Source organism: Lolium rigidum, chromosome 4 (genome assembly GCF_022539505.1).
Source record: "Lolium rigidum isolate FL_2022 chromosome 4, APGP_CSIRO_Lrig_0.1, whole genome shotgun sequence".
NCBI lineage: Eukaryota > Viridiplantae > Streptophyta > Magnoliopsida > Poales > Poaceae > Lolium > Lolium rigidum.
The window spans coordinates 190055345-190082006 of record NC_061511.1 but is presented as its reverse complement, the minus strand read 5'-3'; the positions used below and the strand labels follow the sequence as shown (position 1 = coordinate 190082006).

The 26662-nt window shown below is 48.6% G+C and overlaps 3 protein-coding genes and 1 pseudogene across 3 annotated transcripts; 1 reads left to right on the top strand and 3 right to left on the bottom strand.

The window, feature by feature from the left end:
• Positions 1-1542: 1542 nt before the first annotated feature.
• Positions 1543-2629, bottom strand: LOC124647949 (annotated as a pseudogene).
• Positions 2630-7675: 5046 nt separating this feature from the next.
• LOC124648580 (cytochrome P450 94B1-like) lies at positions 7676-9660 on the top strand. The gene has a single exon (XM_047188314.1). The coding sequence runs from the start codon at positions 7832-7834 to the stop codon at positions 9377-9379; it is 1548 nt and encodes a 515-aa protein (XP_047044270.1). The 5' UTR covers positions 7676-7831; the 3' UTR covers positions 9380-9660.
• A 1679-nt stretch (positions 9661-11339) lies between these two features.
• LOC124647948 lies at positions 11340-13339 on the bottom strand. The gene is made up of 4 exons (XM_047187791.1): positions 13179-13339; positions 12025-12145; positions 11720-11924; positions 11340-11569 (listed from the first exon to the last, which is right to left on the bottom strand). Exons 1-4 carry the CDS (start codon positions 13337-13339, stop codon positions 11340-11342), a joined length of 717 nt encoding a protein of 238 aa, XP_047043747.1.
• A 1460-nt stretch (positions 13340-14799) lies between these two features.
• Positions 14800-22158, bottom strand: LOC124647946. Its single transcript, XM_047187790.1, has 4 exons — positions 21915-22158; positions 15485-15551; positions 15180-15384; positions 14800-15029 (listed from the first exon to the last, which is right to left on the bottom strand). Exons 1-4 carry the CDS (start codon positions 22121-22123, stop codon positions 14800-14802), a joined length of 711 nt encoding a protein of 236 aa, XP_047043746.1. The 5' UTR covers positions 22124-22158.
• Positions 22159-26662: the final 4504 nt, after the last annotated feature.

Here is a 26662-nt window from a genome sequence, read left to right as displayed (position 1 = left end):
TTTGGCATGCGTTCTTCGGCATGGCAGGATCACACAATGATATCAATGTGTTGCAGTGCTCCGATGTGTTCCAAAAACTTGTCGAATGCAATGCCCCTCCAGTGCAGTTTGATATCAATATATGGCCACCAGTATGACAAGGACTACTATCTTGCAGATGACATCTATCCAAGATGGTCAACATTTCTGAAGAGAATCTTGAACCTTGTACCTAGAGGGAAGAAAGCTTGGTTTGCTCAAATGCAGGAGGCTGCCAGAAAGGATGTGGAGAGGGCACTTGAATTTGTTGCAAGCTCGATTTGCCATTGTCCGATACTCTGCTCTTACATGGTCCAAAGAGCAGTTGTGGGAGGTCATGACTGCTTGTGTCATACTGCACAACGTCCAGCTAGCGGGAATTTCCAGTGTTTGACACTGAACCATATGAACGGATAGGTTCTCTTGCAGATGTTGATCACAATGTGTCTCCCACATTTGCTGCATTTCTCGCCAGGTGTCAAGAAGTACGAGACTCCAACACTCATCACCAACTGCAAGATGATCTGGTGGAGCATTTGTGGATTCTCAAAGGCAGCGTCTAGTTTGTTTATTTCATTACCATTGTGATTTAAACTTTAAATTTGGGTGGTTTGATGAACCTAAATTATTTGTGTGCTATGTTGAACTTGTTGAATTATGTCCAACATTTATTTAAGTTGTAATAAATTATCACATGTTATTTGTTGTTTAAAGTTTAATTATATATGAAATTGTATTGGAGGCGCCTATGGGGTGCACGACTGGGCGTCGGCAAGTCCCCCTTTTTCATTTCGCGCCGGCGCCCCCCATACAATCCCTAAAACGCGCCGGACGTCATACGGGGACGGTGAGTAATATTAAATCCTGCTCATAAATTATAAAATTGATGATTAAAATAATTTATGTGATGTGGCTTAACATGGTATCTTTATTAAACATCCGATATATTATTTTAGGTATATAAATAGATTTGGTTATATTTTGAGATAGTTTGACTTTTCAAGGAAGTTGAAAATACACTCTTCCATGGAGAGAGCAAGTATAAATGTATAATGTACAATATCCCAACCCTTTGGTCTTCACGGTGAAGATAGTGATATCCAACTAGGAGCATTTTTTTTTTATAATGAGCGCTTTATTACTCATAAAAAGCAATTACACCCGATCTCTGCATTGCTAAGATGCACACAGTCGTTTAAAAAGTTTCAAAAGTCTGGAGTGCTCCTAGACACTTTGACAAAGAATCCGAACAAGAAATATGCATCTTCTTGCATTGTTGATATCATTACACAAATTTTGACTTACATAACACAAGCAATATATCCAATATCTTCAAATTGACAGTCTGACTTAATGCACAAGAAGAGGTAAAATCAGGAAATCGGCTAACAATCTGGTGAGCAACAAAAGCACGAAACCTCACAACTATTAACACTGTCAAAATTTACAAATTTCAAACCTTTTTAAATCAGCAATCATCAAGGCAATGACAACGCACCGTGGGAAGATATGTAATGATATTGTTCAAGCAGTAATCTTGTTGATGTGCACAAAGTCGAAGGCCATGGCGACGCTGCCGTCCGTCCTCTTCACCGCGAACCTCTCCACCAGCACCGACCGGCCGTCGACCCACCCAGTCTCCTCGTCGACCCACCCGCCCATGTACTGCTCCCATCGCATCCTCTCCCACACGGCAGTAGACACCCCAACCCTCAGCCCCGTAACACGCGACCTGAACCAGACGTACCCGTTGCCGTAGCCTGACCCGCTGCTGCTCGGAACTTCCTGCGTCGCCTGGACACTCCCGCCGATGAGCACCCTCAACGAAACGGCATCGTCACGGATCGGCTCCCAGCGCTGCTCGAGCGTCACCTCGTAGAACGCGGCACTGTCCAACTGCTCCGGCGGGGAGAGGCCGCCTTCTTTGACGAGGTAGAACGGGCAGTACCATTTCCCCACCAGGGCCGATGGCGTCGTCGTTGCATCCGCGAGCTGGCGCGACCGGAGCGGGGCGTTCATGCCCAGCGCCTCGGTGAGGTTGAAGTTCTTTGGCTTGGAGGCGTACGCGTGCCAGTACTTGCTGCGGTATAGCCTGTAAGCAAAGCCGTCCGGGGCGACGGCCCTAGCCGTGATCGAACTGCCCCCTCCGGCGCTGGACGATCTCGATCTGCTGGTAGATATCGGCCGGGTTGAACGGGCGCGGCTCCACGTCGATGACGTTCCAGCCGAACCAGCCCTCTGACATGTCCTCCTTGCGGGAGCACGCCCTGACGAGGCCTTTCCTCCTCCCAGACGCGATGACGGCGTAGTAGCGGTTCGACGCGAGCGGCTGGTCGAGGACGGGCACGAACAAGACGGTGTTGCTGGCGTTGTTCTCGCCGTCCCCGTCGGCGGTTCCAACCGTGATCACTCGGTTCTGCGGGAACGGAAGGTTGTGAACACGCGAGCTGTTGTACGGGCCCAGGCAGCACGACTCGCAATCATCGCTGTCGTAGCCGTCGTCGGTGTCCTTCACGACGAGGTAACAACCCGAGTTTACGCCATCCGGTGGCGGCCATGCCGCTGCCTCCGGGTTGCTCTTGAACAGAGAGAGCGGCAGTGTCGCGTACATGACTTTGGTGGTTTGTGCCTGGATTACGCCCTGATCTCTAGTGTCAAATATGCCTGGGATATGATAGTGGTGCCTTGCTTTAATTTCCACGGCACGTACTCGTTTCACTGGATTCACCATATAAAATCGACCTAGTCGCCGGCGTTCGGAACATGGCGCTCTGCATGATGTTGATGGCCATCCGGCCGGCACTTGATGGCAACTGCATGAAGCCATGAGCACATTAATAAGCTGTTGTTGTCTCACGCACAAAAATAATTCGTTTCCATGATCTTGTTTTCTTCAAGTATGGTTTGAAGTTTTTCTCGCTGTCTTGTGCCCCTCAATTAGACGATGGGTGTTCAATTCTGATCCACACAACTAGTCCATCACTCATGTAATCATGTTCCCTTTCCATGTACAGACATAGGTCCATCCTAGTATATATAAATAGTAGCACCTTCCTAACTATTTCAAATGAGATATAGAATTCTTGTATACAACTATATAAGGAGGATATTAGGTATCCAATGCCAAGGCCGTCACACACACGCCCGAACCCGTTTCCTTACTAGAAGTTGGATCTTAATGAATCAAGTTTTCTATGGTTCTGATTTATTATAAAGGTTCACCATAACTAAGTACAAAGCACGCTAAATATAATAAAAACTACATCGAGGTTCCTAGCTAGATCACTAAACGACCACTAGCCTCGTCAAAACAAGCCATCGACGTGCCGCTATCGCCACTCCCCTACCGATGCCAGGCTGAATTAGTTAATGTATGTCAGGAATTGTTTGTACATGTGGCCTAAGACCAGTGCCCTACAGCCGAAGTCGTTGCCACTGAACTCTTGACTCGGTTAGAAGAAACTGACACCAAATGTCGTCATCTTGCCGAAAGTCACCATTGAAGCAACGGTGGGCGGCGGCGGGGGGGGGGGGGGGTGCTACAACTTATTCCATCATGATGATGGGCCATCATATTGCCAACGGCTAGGGGAGAACATAACCTTAAAAAATTATGTGATCAATAAAGCCATGTTTCCCTCAAAAATAAAAATAAAACCCTTCAAAAATCCAAACACGACAAGACAAGCTAAGAGCATGTCTAGCAGGCCCCTTACTTTTCTGCCCCGTATTTCGCGACTTTTTCGCCCTGTATAAAAAAAAATGCTCGTAGATACACCGTTCCGTCTAGCAGACCCCGTATTTGACCGCGTAAATTCGTAAATTTAAAACCCCGGGAAACTTGTTCATTCATAGTTCGTCGATCGTACATGCGAATCGACGTATATACATACAAAATGCGCAATCATGGATCGCGACTTCTAGTCGGAGAGGTCGATGATGTACCCCTCGGCCTCCGCCTCCGCCTCCCGCAACTCCGCCTCCTTCACGGCGGCGATGGCCGCCGCCCTATCTTCCTCCTCCGCCCTCTTCCTCTCGGCGGCGTCCTTGAGGAACTCTTGAATCGCCTTCAAGAAGGCGGGGTCCTGGTCCTCGTTCTCCTCCTCCTCCTCGCCGGCGAGCGGAGCTCCTCCGCCGCTGGTGCTCCCGATGCTCGCGTTCCATGCCTCCTTCACCCGGCGTTGGCGCTCCCACTCGGCGCGCCACTGGTCGAACTTGGGGCCGCTCATCGGCTTGAGCGGCGGGTCCTTGTTGTACCAGCGGCCGCCCCACGCGAACTCACGGAGCTTCGGCGGGACGAACGCGGCGCCGTCGTACTTGCAGGCCGCACAGCGGCTCCCGGTGGCGGATCTCTTGCATTGGAGCCGCCACACATCCTCCACGTTGTCCGGCGAGCGGGATCACTTCGATCCGCTCGCCAGTGAGGCGGTACTGCGGCGGCGGGCGTCCATGCCGGAGCTGGGGTGGAACGGCGCGGGGGAGTGAGGAATTGCTCGCCGGAGCAGGATGGAGGAGGCGGCGGCGCACGGCGGAGCTAGGGTTGCGAGTGAGGGGTTAACCCCTCACTCGCACGTTCACCCGGTATAAGTAGGGGGCGGCAGGGCAGATTTCCTGGGGCCCGTATTCCGCTGAAACGGGCCGGCCCGAATACGGGGCCTGCTAGACGGCCCAAACCGCGCCTGCCCCGTATCTCTCCGGAATTTTACGGGGTGGGCGGGTTATAAGGGGCATGTTAGACATGTTCTAAGTATCGCCCGGTAGATTGGAGCCTCTATTTGGTAGGATATAAAACATCTTATTTAAATTGTTTCCACTTCTAAAAATCGTCTCGAAGCCTTACATATATCGATGTATCGGTTCGGATCATATAAATGACAGATAATTCGGATTATATACTATATACTACTACTGTACGGAGTACCACTTTCCATATCCTGTCCACACGCGACCATCGGTGCGACGGCTCGCATGGACGGCATCGAGTGGTGCCCCTCCCGCGTCCCCAGCTCAGGCTTTTCCTAAAAAAAACCAGCAACGTACAGAACAGCCCCCTCCGTATGCTTCTCCCCTGTACAGATTTCCATTCCGTAATACACTCTCACCAAACAGAAAATTGGAGATAGGTAATCACATCGCACGGGAACATCAACAGAATAGATAGATGCGGGCCAAATTCAGATCTTCCGCTAATACAAATAGAAACAGGGGGGTTGAAGCGAATCTATGAACACAAGAAATTCTCCTCCAATTGAAAAGAGAGGAAAAAATTCAGATCTTCCGCTAATGCAAATAGAAACAGGGGGGTTGAAGCGAATCTATGAACACAAGAAATTCTCCTCCAATTGAAAAGAGAGGAAATAGTAAATTCATCCACAGGCTCCAACTGAAAAGTCCCAATCAGGTTGCCGTACACTGGCTGGCGGCGGAGGAACTGACGCATGCTCGCGCTCGTCCAGGATCAGGCTAGAGTTGGCCTAAACGAGCCTCATACACTTGGAGAGGAATCATACATGGCCGAGATCTCCTTAGAGTTGGCCTCGTGTGGCGGATTGGTGATGGCACCTCCATAAAGGTGCGTGAGGATAATTGGATCCCAAGGTCAGGTGCTCAATGTCCACTGGGACAAAGAGAGGAAAATTGCCCGAGGTTAGTGAGCGAGTTCATTATACCTGAGGGGGGTGCGTGGAATGAGGAGAAGGTGCAGCAACATTTTTTTGACATTGATGTTGCCGACATCCTGTGCACTCCAGTTGGACGGCCGGGCACACAAGATTTCAGAGCTTGGAACTACACAAAAATGGTGTTTTCTCGGTTAAATCTGCTTACCACTTAGCGGTTCAGAGGAAGAGAGATGCTAGAGGTGCAACTGAATCGTCTAGATCATGCCAAGATCACAAGGGGTGGCTAGCGCTTTGGGATACCCCAGTACCGGGGAAGGTGAAGGTGCACATGTGGAGGCTAGTGGAGAACGGCCTGGCAGTGGGAACTGAGCTCAGTCATAGGAGAATCAAAGACGGCGTTGTCTGTCTAGCGTGCGGCCCAGACTGGAGTGCTTTTGGATTCCCCGCCAAAAAGACTAGCTTGCCATACAGACCTCAGAGGCTGGTTGTTGGATTGGATAGGTCGGAGTTCCTCAGATGAAGCCACCTGGTTCTTTATGTTGATTTATAACTTGTGGCTTGCTAGGAACAATGCTCGGGAGACCCATAAGCTGGATGATCCAACCAAGCTTGTCTCTCTGACTATTGCTCAAATAGAGGAATGGCGGAGTCTGAAATCCCCAGGACCATGTGTGGCTGCTCCGGTAGAGCGCTGGCTCCCACCGGCACAAGACTGGGTAAAGGTGAACACTGATGGGGCTTTTCGTCAAGGAGAATGCAACGGAGGGGCGGGCGTGGTTATCCGAGACCACCATGGTGACTTCCTCGCTGGAGCTTGCCATTTTTTCACCCATGTTGCAGATGCCGAAGGCGCGGAGCTGTTGGCATGTCGCCGGGGACTCATCTTGGCAAAGGATCTACAGGCTTCTCGGGTGATCCTGGAAACAGATAGTACAGGGGTAAGAGCCAAATTGCCGAAGGAGGAGATGGATCGATCCTCTTATGGTCCGCTTGTGGAGGAAGTGAAGGCGCTTCTCCGAACCTTTGGTGATGCATCTGTGCAGGCGGTTCGTCGGTCTGCTAATAGAGTAGCTCACGGTTTAGCTAAAGAAGGCTGCGACAATAATGTTTGTAGTACTTGGCTTGGTGCTCCACCGGCTGTTATTAGGGACACAATTGTATCAGACAGTTTGATGTCTTAATATAATCGCAGCTTTTCCTCTCAAAAAAAAGATCAGGCTAGAGCTCTGACCAAGAGGTTGACGGCGGAGCAGCGAGTTGGCGCTGGAAGCCGCAGGGACAGCACCATGCATGGCCAGCCGGAGGCCGTAGTTCTGGCCGGACGGCTTAGTTTCCACTAAGTTCTTCCTGCTCGAGTTCAGGCAGAGTGGATGGCGAAGAGAAGCAAACGATACGGAACTACCGAAGTGGAAGAAATGAATCAGTACATGCGGCACAGATACGGTCAGGGATGTATTTCGCATTATTTTGTTTTATTTTCGGAAAAGCCTGAACTGGGGGTGCGGGAGGCAAAGGCGCAGAGCCGCTAGATGTCGTTTATGTGTTGAGTCGCACCGATGGTCGCATGCGGGCGGCACAGGCAAGCCCCGTCCCAAGAATACAATTAGAGAGACTTCGCAATTTCAACCTAAGTTAGTCACGGAAAGTGATTCTCCGAATACGGTCATACGGATACAAGATACTCGGGATTACCTATCTCCAATTTTATACAAATACGGTCATACGGATACAAGATGCTTCCTAGTAGACTGGTTCCTGTTAAAGTTAGTTTCTGTTTTTGCTGGGAGTTTGTTGGTGGTAACAGGTTTTCGTTCCATGGCGGTATTCTGATTTAGGAGTATCGCAGGGGTTTCCTCTTACTGCCCCAACTCGCTTCTCTTTTCACCTACCCCTTTCTTGTTATTTCTGTGTAAGCATCGAACTGTGTATTTCCGTTTTAGCAATGAAATGGAAAGGGGTGAGAAGCCCGGTTGGAAAAAAAGATACTCGGGATTATCCCCTACCAGTTTCGACCCTACGCGTAGAATTGTCATGGAAAGCAGGAACCCAACGACTGTGGTAGGTCCATACTCGACGCTGAGAGAAAATAATGTGAAGAAGTGAAAGGAAAATGCTTGTGTTCACCCTTCGTCGTAGCACTACTTGTATCCGGATTACCAAATCCCAAGTTTCAGGTGGACGGACCAACGACCATGGAGATCACACACATCACCGTGCTCTTCATCCTCTTCACCACTGTCATCCTCTATGCTTGGCGCCGCCGAGCTTCCCCGTTGAAGACAGGAACGTCTTGCTGCCCGCACCCCAACCCCGTCCTGGGGAACACCCTCGAGTTCATCCGCAACCGCGGGAGATTCTTCGACTGGTACACCGACATGCTGCGCGCGGCGCCGTCCAACACCATCGAGGCGTGGGGGCCTTTCGGCGCCAGCCACGCCGTCACCACCGCCGACCCGGCCGGCGTCGACCACCTCCTGCGCGCCAGCTTCGCCAACTACAACAGGGGCGCGCAGTTCCGCGCCGCGCAGTCCGAACTCATCGGCGACGGCATCTTCGGCGCCGACGGCCGCCTCTGGACCCTCCAGCGCAAGCTCGCGTCCTACGCCTTCTCCTCCCGCTCGCTGCGCCGCTTCACCCAAGACGTCCTCGCCGTCCACCTCGGCCGCCGCCTCCTGCCGTTCCTCGACGCCACCGCGCTGTCCGGCGAGGCCGTCGACCTCCAGGAGACGTTGCGCCGCTTCGCGTTCGACAACATCTGCCACGTCGCATTCGGCGTCGAGAGCTCCACGTTCCTCGAGTGGGCTGACACCCAGCACCAGGCGCTCTTCAAGGCCTTCGACACGGCCGTCGAGATCTCCTTCATGCGCACGCTGACGCCGTCCACGCCCGTGCGGAAGCTCACCAAGCTTCTCAACGTCGGCAAGTCGCGCCGGCTCCGTGAAGCCATCGGCGTCATAGACGACCACGCCATGTCCGTCATCGAAGCCAAGGAGGCGAGCCAGAGAAACAACAACCAAGGCGTGGGCGACCCGGACCTGCTCTCGCGGTTCATGGCGGCCATGGACGAGGAGGACGGCGGCGGCGAGCTCGCCGCCATGTTCCCCACTCCGGAGGCCAAGCGCCGGCTCCTGCGGGACGTGGTCGTCAGCTTCGTGCTTGCCGGCAAGGACTCCACGACCTCGGCCCTCACGTGGTTCTTCTGGCTCCTTGCTGTGAACCCGCGGTGCGAGCGGCGCGTCCACGACGAGGTGTCCCGGTCGCCGAACGACGACGTGAAGGGCATGCGCTACCTCCACGCCGCGCTCACTGAGGCGATGCGCCTGTACCCGCCGGTTCCCTTCAACGGGCGGGTGGCCGTCGCCGACGACGTCCTCCCGGACGGCACCAAGGTGCGCGCCGGCTGGTTCGCCAACTACTCGGCGTACGCCATGGGGCGGATGGAGAAGCTGTGGGGCGAGAACTTCCTAGAGTTCCTGCGTGAGCGCTGGCTCGGCGACGACGGCGAGTTCGTGGCGGTGGACGCGGCGCAGTACCCGGTGTTCCACGCCGGGCCCCGGGCGTGCCCGGGAAAGGAGATGGCCTACCTGCAGATGAAGACGGTCGCGGCAGCTGTTCTCCGGAGGTTCACGCTGAACGTGCAGGCACCGACGGCCAGCATGGAGTCGCCGCCGGCGTACGAGATGACCGGGGGAATGAAGATTCTAGGCGGGCTACACGTATACCTCAAGATACGGGACTGAGAGTGATCAACGGTGCTAAGTCAGCAACTGGACAAGAAGTGGACTAATCGTTGAATCCCCGCGCGCGCACCAAATGCGACTAGTAGTCAATGTCTGCGGGAATAAGAGGTTTGAAAAATACAGTATACCGTAGAACCTTATCTGACCAGTATTTCTAGAAGAGCTCGCACAAACCAAATAAAAGTCTTGTCTCACAAGCCAATACCTTTGGTCCAGATATTACTACTAGCTATGCCGCTCTAAGCATAGGATAAATATACTTGCTTAAATCTTTTTATGTGTAATAAGATTCTAGCACAAAAGTTACACTATATGGGCACCTAGAGAGTTCTAAAAAATAAAAGTTACATTTGGTGTCACGACATAGATCGCGGAGCAGCATGACAGGCTCCTACTAAGGCTACCACGGGTCTAGAGCAGTTTACGGCGAAACCGACAACTTCTCCCAGGGCTACGAATGACGTCGTGCTTTTGCCACAAACTCGGTTGTCCCCTAGTAGGAGGATGGTGGTGATTTCCTAAACATGTACACCCACAAACTCGGGCATGCCATCGAGCGCGGTGCCGGTGCGGATCAGAGAGGTGCACAATCTATCTCTAATAAGAGTGTTATTAAAGTCATCACTTGCATAGGAATATTGTTATGATCACAGCCAACGACAATAGGGTTACACACTCAAGTTCACATACATGACAGGGTCTCTAATACAAGGGAAAAGGGTATAAGATTCGAGAAGAACAAGCACGGGATGAGCATGAGATGGAAGTCCTTTGCTTGGTCGTTATCCTAGATACCATGCTGCGTTTGCCTCTCCTCCACCTTTATCGTCACCTAGTAGGGCTTGAGCTTGCATAGCGTCCGGACCGAATGAGGCCTCTCTTGGACCTCCGTACTTGGGGTCTCCATGTTGTCGTTGCTGCTCTCATGTAGTTCTTCAGGCACCATCTCCATGTCATGTCTAGTCAGGATCGTAACATATCCCCTTCTTTACAACTGGCTTCCCTCCAAGCTGACGCAGCTGGAAACTTGGCCTTGATCTCCTGCTTGTCTTCCTAGGTAGCTAGATCTTCTGACATTCGTGTCCATTGAACCAACCATTGTTTTCTTCTGTGTTTGACATACTCTTGAGTCTTTAGCATCCGTTCAGGAATACACCTATATTCATTAGCATCAGATGAATGTAATAACAAACAATCATGAGTGGCTGCGACTCGCATCAACTAGGGCATTATTCTTTTATAACATTTCACCGCAACACTTTTCTTCCCGGGACAAGGTGTTTGTTGTTTCATATGTTTCTCGTGTCCCACATTTCCAGGCGACCTTTGATCATGCAATCTTCCAGACCGTAGTGCGCTGGAGCAGATCCGCACGTCACTAGGAGAAGATCCAGACTCGGAGAAGATCCAGACTCGCAGACCACTCGTTCTGTGACAAGAGTACCCCAGCAAAGAGGACCCGTTACGCTGTCAGTGGTGGCGTTCCTCGGGATCGAGACCTGCGAGCCTCAAACAGGCGAAACGCGAGAAAACAAGGCATGTGTTTCATGTACATGGCCACATGGGTTCATACGAATGCATCCAATGTGTGACCAAATTGTAATTTTTTTCAACTGTTCTTGAATTTACACAGCAATGTCACTAGAGCAATCTAGTTCACGGTGAAGGTGAATAACTAAGCCACCGCCAAATCTCAGAATATGCACATTGTCAACACAAGAGATTCATCCACGCCCAGAAGCAAACTATGGTTGTACATATTTTTTAGATACATAACACAACAATACGTAAGTGGATATTCCATATATAATAATCAATCAAGCACATGGAAACAAAATTCATGACATTACTCAAGACTGGATATATATACAACCCCTACTTTCTGGTAAGATCAGCTATGATTATTCAAGCTAATTCCTGACTGACATACTTTGTAGAAAGAAGAGGGATATTGATCGGTTCATTGTGATGGCGAAGACGATGAGGAGCGATAAGGCAGACCGTGCCTTTCGATCTTGGAGGGGCAACTGAATGGTGGCTCGATGCACATAGAGCCACACTGCACGAGACGTTGTTCGAACCGGTCCTTGTCGTTGCCGCAAACAAACTTGCGGCACCCCTTAGGGTGCAAAATTTCGCAACTGGCAGCACAAAACGCACACGCCCTCCTGTACTGGGAAAGAGGCTCTTCTGCAGGCATTGGATTATGTTTGAACCAACACTAACATCAGATAATTACTCCACTAACATATTAACATGCATGCATTACGGTAGTAGTAAAGAAGACAACGGAAGAGAAAATAATAAAAGGAAGTCAGGTCAGCACAGACGTGTACGTACCAATGATGGTGCATATTTCAACGATGGGAGTTGCCTGTGGGTATTTGGAGGTGTCAGAGGATGGCTTGTAGTGCACCTCGGCGAAGAAGCGCTTGATTTTGTTGGTGCTGCGGCTACGAGCCCAGAAGTTGAGGTGGAACCACACCTGGTCCCTGAAACCAACTCGGTCTTCCATCAGTGGCTTCACAGCATCAAACTCGACACCCTGCAGAGATTATACACGGATGTCATCCAGCTAGCTGGTGCAGCAGGAATCACCATGAAAAATACTCGAATTAACCAAATGAGAAGTAGAGTGCACATACCTGGTGCCTAGCATTGTAGTGGCAGAGAGCAGCTTGGACTGACCCGATGAGCCAGGCATCACGCTCTCTGCGTCCAAATCCAATACAGGTGGAGGAAATTATGTGTTCAGAGCAGCGTATACTGACATTGCATAGCATAATAACAATACAGTAAACAAGAAAGAAGAAAGGAAAGGACAGTAAGAGGCATGCTTCCAAGACTCTCGAGAGCTTCAATTCACTGTAGCGCAGTTGTCAAAAGGCTTTTAGGCAGGCAGCTGTGTGTAAGTCTGTTGCAATGCGACCCGACGAGAGCATGCATGAGCAGACAAACCAAGGGCGAGGGAAGTTTATGTGTTGCTCTCCCCTCATTTCATAAGTAAGCAGCACATTATTATTCCAAGTAATTGAGTGTACTATAATAATACGCATAAAACTACTTATAGTGAGAGTAACTAAGGTAGTAACATAGAGCTACATGCATTGCTAGGCAAATTGATGATATGACATGCTATTAAATGAAGGAAGAGATGGTTGTGATACTCACTCCATTTTTCTTTAAGGAAACTGTTGGGCGTCCCCGGGGATCTGATTTCCCAGCCCCCGGGTCCCCAGCCGTCGGATCAACCATTTTGACGGTTAGATTTGTATGTAGCAAAAAAACACATCCGGCAGCAAAAAATCACCCCGGCAGCAAATGACTGAAGCAAAAAAGAAAATAAAAAGGCTGGGCTCGCCGGAGACCACGTAGCAAACATATTACACGGATGTAGCAAAACCGCAAATAAATTGTAGCAAATTTTTTTATTCATATGCTGCAAATCCTCTAAGACATCAACGGAGACATCGCCTGCAGCCGGCAGCAACGCCGTCCGAGGTTGCAGCAATCCGTCCGTCCAGAACAGCAACGCCACAAGCTGCTAGTAGCAACGCCCTATGCCTATGGTAGCAAAAATCCACCCTCCGCCGGTAGCAATACCGGACACCTTAAAAAGCAAAACCGACCTCCGCAGGTAGCAACACCGCAGGCCTAAGGTAGCAGAACTCCTAACAAAGCAGAGTAGCGCGAGATGGAGGCGGCGCTGGTAGCATCGGCGGCGACCGCTTGTAGCATCGACGCCCTCGGCTCTGAACAGCAACTCCGGGGAGATGCGTGGGGACGGCACGAGCACTACCAGCTTGGTCTCCTTGAGCGCGACTCCTCCAGTGTCCTTATGGACCTCGACCTTGCTGGCCCCGTCGACGGCGCCCGCTCAATGGCTGCAGGGGAGGAGGGCGGCGAAGAGGCGGGCGCGCGAAGAGGAGGTGGAGCTTGACCAGCGGCGGAGCTCGGCATGGGGGCGAACGAGGGCCATACATGGACCGCTGCGTGCGGCGACGAAGTCGGCTTCGCTGGTGAGCTGGCGACAAGGGCACGGCGGCGAGGAGGGCGGCGAAGAGGGCTTACACACTCAAGTCATCACTTGCATAGGAATATTGTTATGATCACAGCCAACGACAATAGGGTTACACACTCAAGTTCACATACATGACAGGGTCTCTAATACAAGGGAAAAGGGTATAAGATTCAGAAGAACAAGCACGGGATGAGCATGAGATGGAAGTCCTTTGCTTGGTCGTTATCCTAGATACCATGCTGCGTTTGCCTCTCCTCCACCTTTATCGTCACCTAGTAGGGCTTGAGCTTGCATAGCGTCCGGACCGAATGAGGCCTCTCTTGGACCTCCGTGCTTGGGGTCTCCATGTTGTCGTTGCTGCTCTCATGTAGTTCTTCAGGCACCATCTCCATGTCATGTCTAGTCAGGATCGTAACATATCCCCTTCTTTACAACTGGCTTCCCTCCAAGCTGACGCAGCTGGAAACTTGGCCTTGATCTCCTGCTTGTCTTCCTAGGTAGCTAGATCTTCTGACATTCGTGTCCATTGAACCAACCATTGTTTTCTTCTCGTGTTTGACATACTCTTGAGTCTTTAGCATCCGTTCAGGAATACACCTATATTCATTAGCATCAGATGAATGTAATAACAAACAATCATGAGTGGCTGCGACTCGCATCAACTAGGGCATTATTCTTTTATAACATTTCACCGCAACACTTTTCTTCCCGGGACAAGGTGTTTGTTGTTTCATATGTTTCTCGTGTCCCACATTTCCAGGCGACCTTTGATCATGCAATCTTCCAGACCGTAGTGCGCTGGAGCAGATCCGCACGTCACTAGGAGAAGATCCAGACTCGGAGAAGATCCAGACTCGCAGACCACTCGTTCTGTGACAAGAGTACCCCAGCAAAGAGGACCCGTTACGCTGTCAGTGGTGGCGTTCCTGGGATCGAGACCTGCGAGCCTCAAACAGGCGAAACGCGAGAAAACAAGGCATGTGTTTCATGTACATGGCCACATGGGTTCATACGAATGCATCCAATGTGTGACCAAATTGTAATTTTTTCAACTGTTCTTGAATTTACACAACAATGTCACTAGAGCAATCTAGTTCACGGTGAAGGTGAATAACTAAGCCACCGCCAAATCTCAGAATATGCACATTGTCAACACAAGAGATTCATCCACGCCCAGAAGCAAACTATGGTTGTACATATTTTTTAGATACATAACACAACAATACGTAAGTGGATATTCCATATATAATAATCAATCAAGCACATGGAAACAAAATTCATGACATTACTCAAGACTGGATATATATACAACCCCTACTTTCTGGTAAGATCAGCTATGATTATTCAAGCTAATTCCTGACTGACATACTTTGTAGAAAGAAGAGGGATATTGATCGGTTCATTGTGATGGCGAAGACGATGAGGAGCGATAAGGCAGACCGTGCCTTTCGATCTTGGAGGGGCAACTGAATGGTGGCTCGATGCACATAGAGCCACACTGCACGAGACGTTGTTCGAACCGGTCCTTGTCGTTGCCGCAAACAAACTTGCGGCACCCCTTAGGGTGCAAAATTTCGCAACTGGCAGCACAAAACGCACACGCCCTCCTGTACTGGGAAAGAGGCTCTTCTGCAGGCATTGGATTATGTTTGAACCAACACTAACATCAGATAATTACTCCACTAACATATTAACATGCATGCATTACGGTAGTAGTAAAGAAGACGACGGAAGAGAAAATAATAAAAGGAAGTCAAGTCAGCACAGACGTGTACGTACCAATGATGGTGCATATTTCAACGACGGGAGTTGCCTGTGGGTATTTGGAGGTGTCAGAGGATGGCTTGTAGTGCACCTCGGCGAAGAAGCGCTTGATTTTGTTGGTGCTGCGGCTACGAGCCCAGAAGTTGAGGTGGAACCACACCTGGTCCCTGAAACCAACTCGGTCTTCCATCAGTGGCTTCACAGCATCAAACTCGACACCCTGCAGAGATTATACACGGATGTCATCCAGCTAGCTGGTGCAGCAGGAATCACCATGAAAAATACTCGAATTAACCAAATGAGAAGTAGAGTGCACATACCTGGTGCCTAGCATTGTAGTGGCAGAGAGCAGCTTGGACTGACCCGATGAGCCAGGCATCACGCTCTCTGCGTCCAAATCCAATACAGGTGGAGGAAATTATGTGTTCAGAGCAGCGTATACTGACATTGCATAGCAGAATAACAATACAGTAAACAAGAAAGAAGAAAGGAAAGGACAGTAAGAGGCATGCTTCCAAGACTCTCGAGAGCTTCAATTCACTGTAGCGCAGTTGTCAAAAGGCTTTTAGGCAGGCAGCTGTGTGTAAGTCTGTTGCAATGCGACCCGACGAGAGCATGCATGAGCAGACAAACCAAGGGCGAGGGAAGTTTATGTGTTGCTCTCCCCTCATTTCATAAGTAAGCAGCACATTATTATTCCAAGTAATTGAGTGTACTATAATAATACGCATAAAACTACTTATAGTGAGAGTAACTAAGGTAGTAACATAGAGCTACATGCATTGCTAGGCAAATTGATGATATGACATGCTATTAAATGCTATTAAATGAAGGAAGAGATGGTTGTGATACTCACTCCATTTTTCTTTAAGGAAACTGCTGGGCGTCCCCCGGGGGATCTGATTCCCCAGCCCCCGGGTCCCCAGCCGTCGGATCAACCATTTTGACGGTTAGATTTGTATGTAGCAAAAAAATATCTCCCGGCAGCAAAAAATCACCCCCGGCAACAAATGACTGAAGCAAAAAAGAAAATAAAAAGGCTGGGCTCGCCGGAGACCACGTAGCAAACATATTACACAGATGTAGCAAAACCGCAAATAAATTGTAGCAAATTTTTTTATTCATATGCTGCAAATCCTCTAAGACATCAACGGAGACATCGCCTGCAGCCGGCAGCAACGCCGTCCGAGGTTGCAGCAATCCGTCCGTCCAGAACAGCAACGCCACAAGCTGCTAGTAGCAACGCCCTATGCCTATGGTAGCAAAAATCCACCCTCCGCCGGTAGCAATACCGGACACCTTAAAAAGCAAAACCGACCTCCGCAGGTAGCAACACCGCAGGCCTAAGGTAGCAGAACTCCTAACAAAGCAGAGTAGCGCGAGATGGAGGCGGCGCTGGTAGCATCGGCGGCGACCGCTTGTAGCATCGACGCCCTCGGCTCTGAACAGCAACTCCGGGGAGATGCGTGGGGACGGCACAGAGCACTACCAGCTTGGTCTCCTTGAGCGCGACTCCTCCAGTGTCCTTATGGACCTCGACCTTGCTGGCCCTGTCGACGGCGCCCGCTCAATGGCTGCAGGGGAGGAGGGCGGCGAAGAGGCGGGCGCGCGAAGAGGAGGTGGAGCTTGACCAGCGGCGGAGCTCGGCATGGGGGCGAACGAGGGCCATACATGGACCGCTGCGTGCGGCGACGAAGTCGGCTTCGCTGGTGAGCTGGCGACAAGGGCACGGCGGCGAGGAGGGCGGCGAAGAGGGCGGCGCGGCTCGGGAAGGAGCACGCGGCCGGAGCGGAATCAGGGCGGCGCGGAATGGAGATGCAGGACGACGTGCGGCGGGGAAACAACACCGTCCATAGCGGCGGTCTGGAGGAGGCGGGGCTCGACGGAGCTGCGAGGACGTGCGGGGCGACGGTGACGCGGTCGGAGAGGAGATCGAGCGCATCGAGGAAGGAGAGGAGCGCCTCGCGCGGGCTCTGCTTGGGGAAAAGAACGAAGGAGAGAGAGAGGATCTGGTGGGAGGACTAACTCGCAAAAAAGAAAAGGTGAAGGAGTGAAGAGGAAACGTGCTGGCGCTAGGGATACGCGCGTCCGCACAATGGAGCAGATCGCACGATCACACACCAGGAGGTTGCAAGCGCCTGAGCCCCTGGGGGAATCCAATCATTTTCCTTTCTTTAAAGGGCGCATCTCCAAATCCCAGCGTTTTCAGAATGGGAGCCAAATTAGGCGCATCTCATTAATTAGGCTAGTAATTGGGGCGTTTTGCATGCAACAGGGCCTGCTGAATTCTCTCTTTCCTATTCCCTGCCGTACTTTGCATGCAAGTGGGAACACGTTTAGGTTTGTGGAGGTGTGAAAGCAGATGAATTGCATGCACAAGCTCCTGATCGCATGCACACGCTGTTGGTCTTCGTTTCCCTTGGCCTCCTCTTCGTTGGTGTATAAAAGGGCAACCATTGCTTCCTCTTCTTTGAACCAGCTAGCAGTTCTGGCCATAGGGCGGACGAAAGTGTAACAACCCTAAGGCGACATGGAGAAGCAAGGCGAGGTGGAGGGCGTCCACGGCGAGGTGGATGTCATGCATGGCGAGGTGGATGTCGTCCACGGCGAGGTGGAGGGCGTCCACGGCGAGAAGGAGATTGTCGATGACGATGTGGAGGTCACACAAGGCCAGGTGCAAGAACTCGAGGATGAATTTGAGAGGGTTTATACAACCATCCAAACCATCCAAGATCTTTTTCAGAAAGTGGATCGTGCAACCAATGTCGGAGCTGGTGAATCAAGGATTTCGGCTAGGGCAAGGTACATCTGCACCACTAACCTCGCGCCGCAGCGCAGGCCTTCATCTTCATGTGGTGGATGCATCTTCCCTGCGTTTTGCCGTAACTGTGGTGTGCGTGGTGAGGCATCAATTTTTTGTTGTCTTGCTTGCTCTCTGTCAGTGCCATTGGACGTGGTACATTGTGAGTTGTGCGGAAATCCACTTCTATGTGATGACTACTGGTGCAAGGACTGCGCGATGACTGTCGGAATCGGTGAAGATGGTGTGTGCTCTCGTTGCGGTCGCAACACCTCAACCGTTGCCGAAGATGAGAATGCATTTGTGACTGAAACCGAGATGAACTAGGCTTCATATTGAGGAAGAAAAAGCCATGTTTCTATGAATTGTAAAATGTTTGTATGAATCTTGTTCTTGGTTGCGAATTATGGAATGAAATGAGAAATCTTTTGAAGTGGATTTTTTTTTTGCGTTTTCTATCAAAGTTATCACTGAACTTGTAAGGCAAGTTGATATTGACAATGCATTTTTGCGTTAGCTATCAATGAAACTTGTGCACATTATTTATCAAAGTGCAAAAGACATCCCAATATTGACATTTCGTGAGAAAAAATGACTGAACTTGAGATTTTGGGCTGAGACATAAACTGATGCAAGCCAGCTGAAAGTTATGTCTCATCCCAAAATCTCAAGTTCAGTCATTTTTTCTCACGAAATGCCAATATTGGGACTGTCTTTTGCACTTTGAGAAATAATGTGCACAAGTTTCATTGATAGCTAACGCAAAAATGCATTGTCAATATCAACTTGCCTTACAAGTTCCAGTGATAGATAACAATTTCAGTGATAACTTTGATAGAAACGCAAAAAAAAATCCACTTCAAAAGATTTTTCATTTCATTCCATAATTCGCAGCCAAGAACAAGATTCATACAAACATTTTACAATTCATAGAAACATGGCTTTTTCTTCCTCAATATGAAGCCTAGTTCATCTCGATTTCAGTCACAAATGCATTCTCATCTTCGGCAACGGTTGAGGTGTTGCGACCGCAACGAGAGCACACACCATCTTCACCGATCCCGACAGTCGTCGCGCAGTCCTTGCAGCAGTAGTCATCACATAGAAGTGGATTTCCGCACAACTCACAACGTACACCGTCCAATGGCACCGGCAGAGAGCAAGCAAGACAACAAAAAATTGATGCCTCACCACGCACACCACAGTTACGGCAAAATGCAGGGAAGATGCATCCATCACATGAAGACGAAGGCCTGCACCGCGGCGCGAGGTTAGTGGTGCGGATGTACCTTGCCCTAGCTGAAATCCTTGATTCACCAGCTCCGACATTGGTTGCACGATCCACTTTCTGAAAAAGATCTTGGATGGTTGTATAAACCCTCTCAAATTCATCCTCGAGTTCTTGCACCTGGCCTTGTGTGACCTCCACATCGTCATCGACAATCTCCTTCTCGCCGTGGACGCCCTCCACCTCGCCGTGGACGCCCCCCACCTCGCCGTGGACGACATCCACCTCGCCATGGACGACATCCACCTCGCCGTGGACGCCCCTCCACCTCGCCTTGCTTCTCCATGTCGCCTTAGGGTTGTTACACTTTCGTCCGGCCTATGGCCAGAACTGCTAGCTGGTTCAAAGAAGAGGAAGCAATGGCTGCCTTTTATACACCAACGAAGAGGAGGCCAAGGGAAACGAAGACCAACAGCTTGTGCATGCGATCAAGAGCTTGTGCATGCAATTAATCTGCTTTCACACCTCCACAAACCTAAACGTGTTCCCACTTGCATGCAAAGTACGGAAGGGAATAGGAAAGAGAGAATTCAGCGGGCCTGTTGCATGCAAAACGCCCCAATTACTAGCATAATTAATGAGATGCGCCTAATTTGGCTCCCATTCTGAAAACGCTGGGATTTGGAGATGCGCCCTTTAAAGAAAAATGGAGGGAGTAGAATGAGTCTACAAGCTAATTAATACACTAATGCATGATACTACATCAAAGTTACTATGCATTATGAAGATAGTAACATAGAATAATGTCATATGCATAACACTACTATATGTTACTCCCCGCTACGACTAATCTTAAGCATGCTTTTAGAGCCATCATATTATCATAGGCATATGCTGCCTGGTTACCAACGATAGATGAAATATTTTGTCTCCAGGTAAGTTAATGCTCTGTAACTTGTGAGGGCAGTGGCAAACAAATGACTGTACTGTACAAATATGACGTAGTAATCTGCATTTCAAAACTAGTAATCCTGGAGTCAGCCCAGTAATTATGAGGTGCATACAAGCCTTTACTAGCAAGCCATGTAGATAAATATATTTATCGATTTTGCTTATAAGTACTATAACATAATGTATATTCCATCAGCTAAATAACCAATCAATCAACCAGAAAATGCAGGTTCATGAGCAATCACAAGCATGTTAATTGTCGGATTCAGACATCTAGTACAATACTAGTGCAACGGGGATAGTACCAAACAACGTCGAGCAATTAGAGCATAGTGCAGTATGGGTACCAACCTGCATCAAGCAATTAGATTGCAATTTGACATTGAGCGACTAATAGGCTCTCTTAGTCGCAAAAAAAGGGGTGGATCCGCTGGTTTTCTTGGATTCTGTGAGTCATTTCGTTGATTCCTACCAGGGCCAACCTCTATTTTCCTACTGTCTGACAACATGTATGTATTTTCCATTAATTGAAAAGTTGCTGCAAATTATAGTTGCATTCAATTATGAACTTTGCACTATTTGTGCACTTGATGTTGCATATATATACTATGGTGTGGTGCCTTATAGGTTTATGTGGAAGATTAAGATACCCATGCGAGTCAAAACTTTTCTATGGTTCGTGCTGAAAGGAAGCATCTTAACAAGAGATGTTTTATTGCATAGGGGGATCATGCTCGAAAAGTTGCTTGTTCTGTGGGAGCAACGAGTCGATTGATCACCTCTTCTTTTCTTGTCCATTAGCCAGATACATTTGGAATGTGATTAGTGTTGCTTTTGGTTTTAACCGTCCTTTTACAAACGTTCAGAGTTGTGTCAATGTTTGGTTGAAAGGCTTGAAGGGTTGGAACAGGAAGCTTGCGGCAGTGGTCATTGCAGCGGTGTTATGGGGAATATGGAAGACACGGAATCTGCCATGTTTCGAAAAGAAATGGTCTGATGATCCAATCTCTGTGATGTTTAAAATTTGCTATTGGATTAATTTTTGGAGCTCTTTGCAGGTGAAAGACAGCGCAAGGGATCGTCTACGTTGGCTCGCAAAGCTGGTGGAGCGAGTCGCGACTGAAGTGTTCAACACGAAAGGGAGCTGGGCTTCATGGACTCTCAGGCTGACGATGTAGAAGAAAAAATGGTTGAAGCTCTTCAAGTGGAGGTGTGTTCTAGATCAGCTGAGTCATTTTGGTGGGAGACATTACTGATGCTGCTGGGAAGATGATGAAAAGAATTCTGGGCTGCTACTGGGTGATCTGGAGTCACATGGATGTGAAGTGTGTGTTAGTTCCTGAGGTTTTCTCATGTTCTGCACGCTTCCCTTTGTGTGCCCCAGACTTTCTATGGTTGTAGTCTATAGGTTTAGTTCTCTGTCTTCCTAATCTTAAACCTGATGGTTATGCTGGCTCGTTGTGTTGTGGAGGTTTTGTAGCAAAGCACTTTGATTTCTTTAATGGAAATCGGGGGAAACCCTGTTAATAAATATATATATATATATATACTATGGAACCTGATGTATGGGAACAAATTCTATCTTACATATTTCGGTGAGGCAAGGGTGTTACCGATGAAAGAGGCGATTCATTCAGTTAAGTTGTGTCAGGGCATATGTGCAATTCTTACAAGCATGCTTAATCGACAAAGAATCATGATAAAACAATGCACGCTACTTCCCCAAAGTCAGATTGCGATGGGAGTGAAGGGGAAGGCAGCATACGCGTACCCTTCTGTGCGCTGCGCGGGCATGGAAGGAGGAACTTCCGCGAGAAGTTTCTGCTTGGTGATGCGTCGTCCCTTGCGCCTTCGCCCGGCCGGCTGGAAGCCGTTCTCCAGCCATAGTTGCTCCTCACGGGACAGATCCGGCAGCAAATCCTTCAACGCCGGCGCCGCCCACTCTGCGGGTCCCCGAAATCCCGTCGCCGGCGAATCCATGAATGGAGTAGAATATTAGCGACAGAAAATCCCAGATACCCTCCTCTCAGGCAAACCCTATCGCGATCGCGACCAGGTAGAGGTAGCGCGCCTCGCACACCCCCGCGCCGGCCTGGTCGGCCTTCTTCGTTCTGTTTTCTTGTTTTCGTTTTCGTTTTCTTTTTCTTTTTGGTTTTCTTTTTTCACTTTTTTACTTTTTAGATTTGAAAAATCAAGTTTAAAAAATGTTCAAATTTTTAAAATGTTTATTTGAAATTTGTTCAGACTTAACAAATGTTCAATTCTGAAAATATACAAATTAAAAAAACACTTTAAAAAATTAAAGTTAAAATTTGAAATTTCAAAAATGTTTAATTTTTAAAAAAAATCAGATTTCAATATGTTTATACTAAAAAATGTAGTAGTTTAAAAAAATCCCTTGAAAGATAAAGTTTTCAAAAAAGAGAAAAAATGGAAAAACAAAACCTAGGCTGGCCCAACATCCTAGCCTGGGGTTTGTGGCGCGTCTTCGCCGCCGACTAGGTCGGGGCATAGCTTCTCCCTCCTCTCACGCATTCGCGTGGCTCTAGCCCTTGGGAAAAGGAACGATGGACCTTTTAGGTGACTCGAAATCTTAGTGTTGAATATAATTGCCTAGCCCTCCTCCATCAGATCGGTTTTTTGGTTGAATTGGCTAGTGCATGCAATTCCACACTTAGGGTGTCACCAACGGTCCAACGTATTTTAGACACGATTTGTGTATGTTCCAGTCCGTTTGTGTTGGGCCACAAACACTAAAACCAGTCTCTTTACGCCTAGTGTTCGTTTAGGTTGGGCCTTGCCCAGTCGCCCGATGGATTTTTTTTGAAATTTTCATTCATAGGAAACCATAAATTTACATTGATCTTAAAAGATAAATAAACATTGAAAGTAAATGTGCCGAGTCGAGGCCTATTCTACTGGTCATCATTGTCCTCATGCGTCAGGTCGATGATCGTACGCATCACCCACAACAGTCCGGTGCCGGCACATGTAGATAGTGGACAACCGGTGGAGGAGGAGGCACTGCCGCAATTGGTTGTTGCTACTAGGGCGCCTAGGAAGGCAGCGGTGCCAGGCGTGAGGCCTCCATGGACACACTTAGGGCTTCCTCCTCTGACAGGACGGGAGGCATGACCGTCACGGCGTAGCGCTTGTCGTGGAGGCGACTCCTATGAGGGGGAGCTCGTTGCTTCCTCCTCATCCACGCCTTTCGGCATGAGGGGGAGCTCGTCCACCTTGCCCTCCTCCTTAGCCTTCTCCGCGAGGTACACAAGGTAGCCTATGTAGTCCTCGGTGTCATCCCGCTCCTCCTCTCCCAGGATTTGATCGTCGCCGGTGGCTGATACGTCTCCAACGTATCGATAATTTCTTGTGTTCCATGCCACATTATTGATGTTATCTACATGTTTTATGCACACTTTATATCATATTCGTGCATTTTCTGGAACTAACCTATTAACAAGATGCCGAAGTGCCGATTCGTTGTTTTCTGCTGTTTTTGGTTTCAGAAATCCTAGTAAAGAAATATTCTCGGAATTGGACGAAATAAAAGCCCGGAGGCCTATTTTCTCACGAAGCTTCCGGAAGTCCGAAGGAGAGACGAAGAGGGGCCACGGGGAGCCAAACCCTAGGGCGGCGCGGCCCCCCTTGGCCGCGCGGCCCCGTGGTGTGGGCCCCCGTGCCGCCTCTCGACTTGCCCTTCCGCCTACAAATAGCCTCCGTGACGAAACCCCCGGTACCGAGAGCCACGATACGGAAAACATTGCCGAGACGCCGTCGCCGCCGATCCCATCTCGGGGGATCCCGGAGATCGCCTCCGGCACCCTGCCGGAGAGGGGATTCATCTCCCGGAGGACTCTACGCCGCCATGGTCGCCTCCGGTGTGATGTGTGAGTAGTCTACCCCTGGACTATGGGTCCATAGCAGTAGCTAGATGGTTGTCTTCTCCCCATTGTGCTATCATTGTCGGATCTTGTGAGCTGCCTATCATGATCAAGATCATCTATATGTAATTCTATATGTTGCGTTTGTTGGGATCCGATGAATAGAGAATACTTGTTATGTTGATTATCAAAGTTATGCTTATGTGTTGTTTATGATCTTGCATGCTCTCCGTTACTAGTAGATGCTCTGGCCAAGTAGTTACTTTTAACTCCAAGAGGGAGTACTTATGCTCGATAGTGGGTTCATGCCTGCATTGACACCTGGGACGATGATGAGAAAGTTCTAAGGTTGTGTTGTGCTGTTGCCACTAGGGATAAAACATTGATGCTATGTCTAAGGATGTAGTTGTTGATTACATTACGCACCATACTTAATGCAATTGTCTGTTGTTTGCAACTTAATACTTGGAGGGGTTCGGATGATAACTTCGAAGGTGGACTTTTTAGGCATAGATGCAGTTGGATGGCGGTCTATGTACTTTGTCGTAATGCCCAATTAAATCTCACTATACTCATCATGATATGTATGTGCATTGTCATGCTCTCTTTATTTGTAAATTGCCCAACTGTAATTTGTTCACCCAACATGCTGTTCGTCTTATGGGAGAGACACCTCTAGTGAACTGTGGACCCCGGTCCAATTCTCTTTACTTGAAATACAATCTACTGCAATACTTGTTCTACTCGTTTTCTCGCAAACAATCATCTTCCACACAATACGGTTAATCCTTTGTTACAGCAAGCCGGTGAGATTGACAACCTCACTGTTTCGTTGGGGCAAAGTAGTTTGGTTGTGTTGTGCGGGTTCCACGTTGGCGCCGGAATCCCCGGTGTTGCGCCGCACTACATCCCGCCGCCATCAACCTTCAACGTGCTTCTTGGCTCCTCCTGGTTCGATAAACCTTGGTTTCTTTCCGAGGGAAAACTTGCTGCTTGTGCTCATCATACCTTCCTCTTGGGGTTGCCCAACGAACGTGTGAAATACACGCCATCAAGCATATTTTCACGGCGCCGTTGCCGGGGAGATCAAGACACGCTGCAAGGGGAGTCTCCACTTCTCAATCTCTTTACTTTGTTTTTGTCTTGCTTTATTTTATTTACTACTTTGTTTGCTGCACTAAATCAAAACACAAAAAAATTAGTTGCTAGTTTTACTTTATTTGCTATCTTGTTTGCTATATCAAAAACACAAAAAAAAATTAGTTACTTGCATTTACTTTACTTATTTCATCATGTTTCCTTTTAATTTTACCACAAAGAACATACCGGTAGGACGTGGGTCTATAATTGGGAGAAATAATATAGAAGAATTCTTCAACCATGTTAGTACTATTGATGATTTTGAGGATAGACACTTGGTGGACCTTGCGCCTACTTATGAAATTGCTGCCGCGCATTTAGTTCGCTTGTTGGAAACCAAATTTGTTAATCTCAATCCTATAATCCAACATATGTTTTTCACACTTAGTGATATGGAAGAAGGGGAAAAGAAAGATTTTGTTTTAGAAACCCTTCTTAGAGAATTTGGTGGTCTAGCAAGAGAAGCTAGAAAGGTCTTTGCTAAATTTAATATGCTTGGTTCTCCTACTAATTTTGCTAGTCTCCTTGAAAAGATGGATATGGATAGAATAAGATACACTAATAATATTGATGATGGTGAGGAGATCAAAGCACCAATACCATGCAAGCTCCTAGCTATGAATGATGCACTAGAAAATAATTATGCTTGGCTTGTTCCTGAAAATTTGTTTGATGAGAGTAGCACACCTAAGACTAATGAAAAGGGAGATGCTAAAACTTATGTATCTAATATAATGTGCCTAGTTGAGAAAACCCCACACCTCGCTGAGAATGCACCACCCTTCGATAATACTTGATACACACTTTCTGCGCCTAGCTGAAAGGCGTTAAAGAAAAGCGCTTATGGGAGACAACCCATGTTTTTACCTACAGTACTTTGTTTTTATTTTGTGTCTTGGAAGTTGTTTACTACTGTAGCAACCTCTCCTTATCTTAGTTTTGAGTTTTGTTGTGCCAAGTTAAGCCGTTGATAGAAAAGTAAGTACTAGATTTGGATTACTGCGCAGTTCCAGATTTCTTTGCTGTCACGAATCTGAGCCCACTGCCCTGCAGGAAGCTCAGAAAATTATGCCAATTTACGTGCATGATCCTCAGATATGTACGCAACTTTCATTCAATTTGAGCATTTTCATTTGAGCAAGTCTGGTGCCATTTTAAAATTCGTCAATACGAACTGTTCTGTTTTGACAGATTCTGCCTTTTATTTCGCATTGCCTCTTTCGCTATGTTGGATGAATTTCTTTGATCCACTAATGTCCAGTAGCATTATGCAATGTCCAGAAGTGTTAAGAATGATTGTGTCACCTCTGAATATGTCAATTTATATTGTGCACTAACCCTCTAATGAGTTGTTTCGAGTTTGGTGTGGAGGAAGTTTTCAAGGATCAAGAGAGGAGTATGATGCAACATGATCAAGGAGAGTGAAAGCTCTAAGCTTGGGGATGCACCCGGTGGTTCACCCCTGCATATATCAAGAAGACTCAAGCGTCTAAGC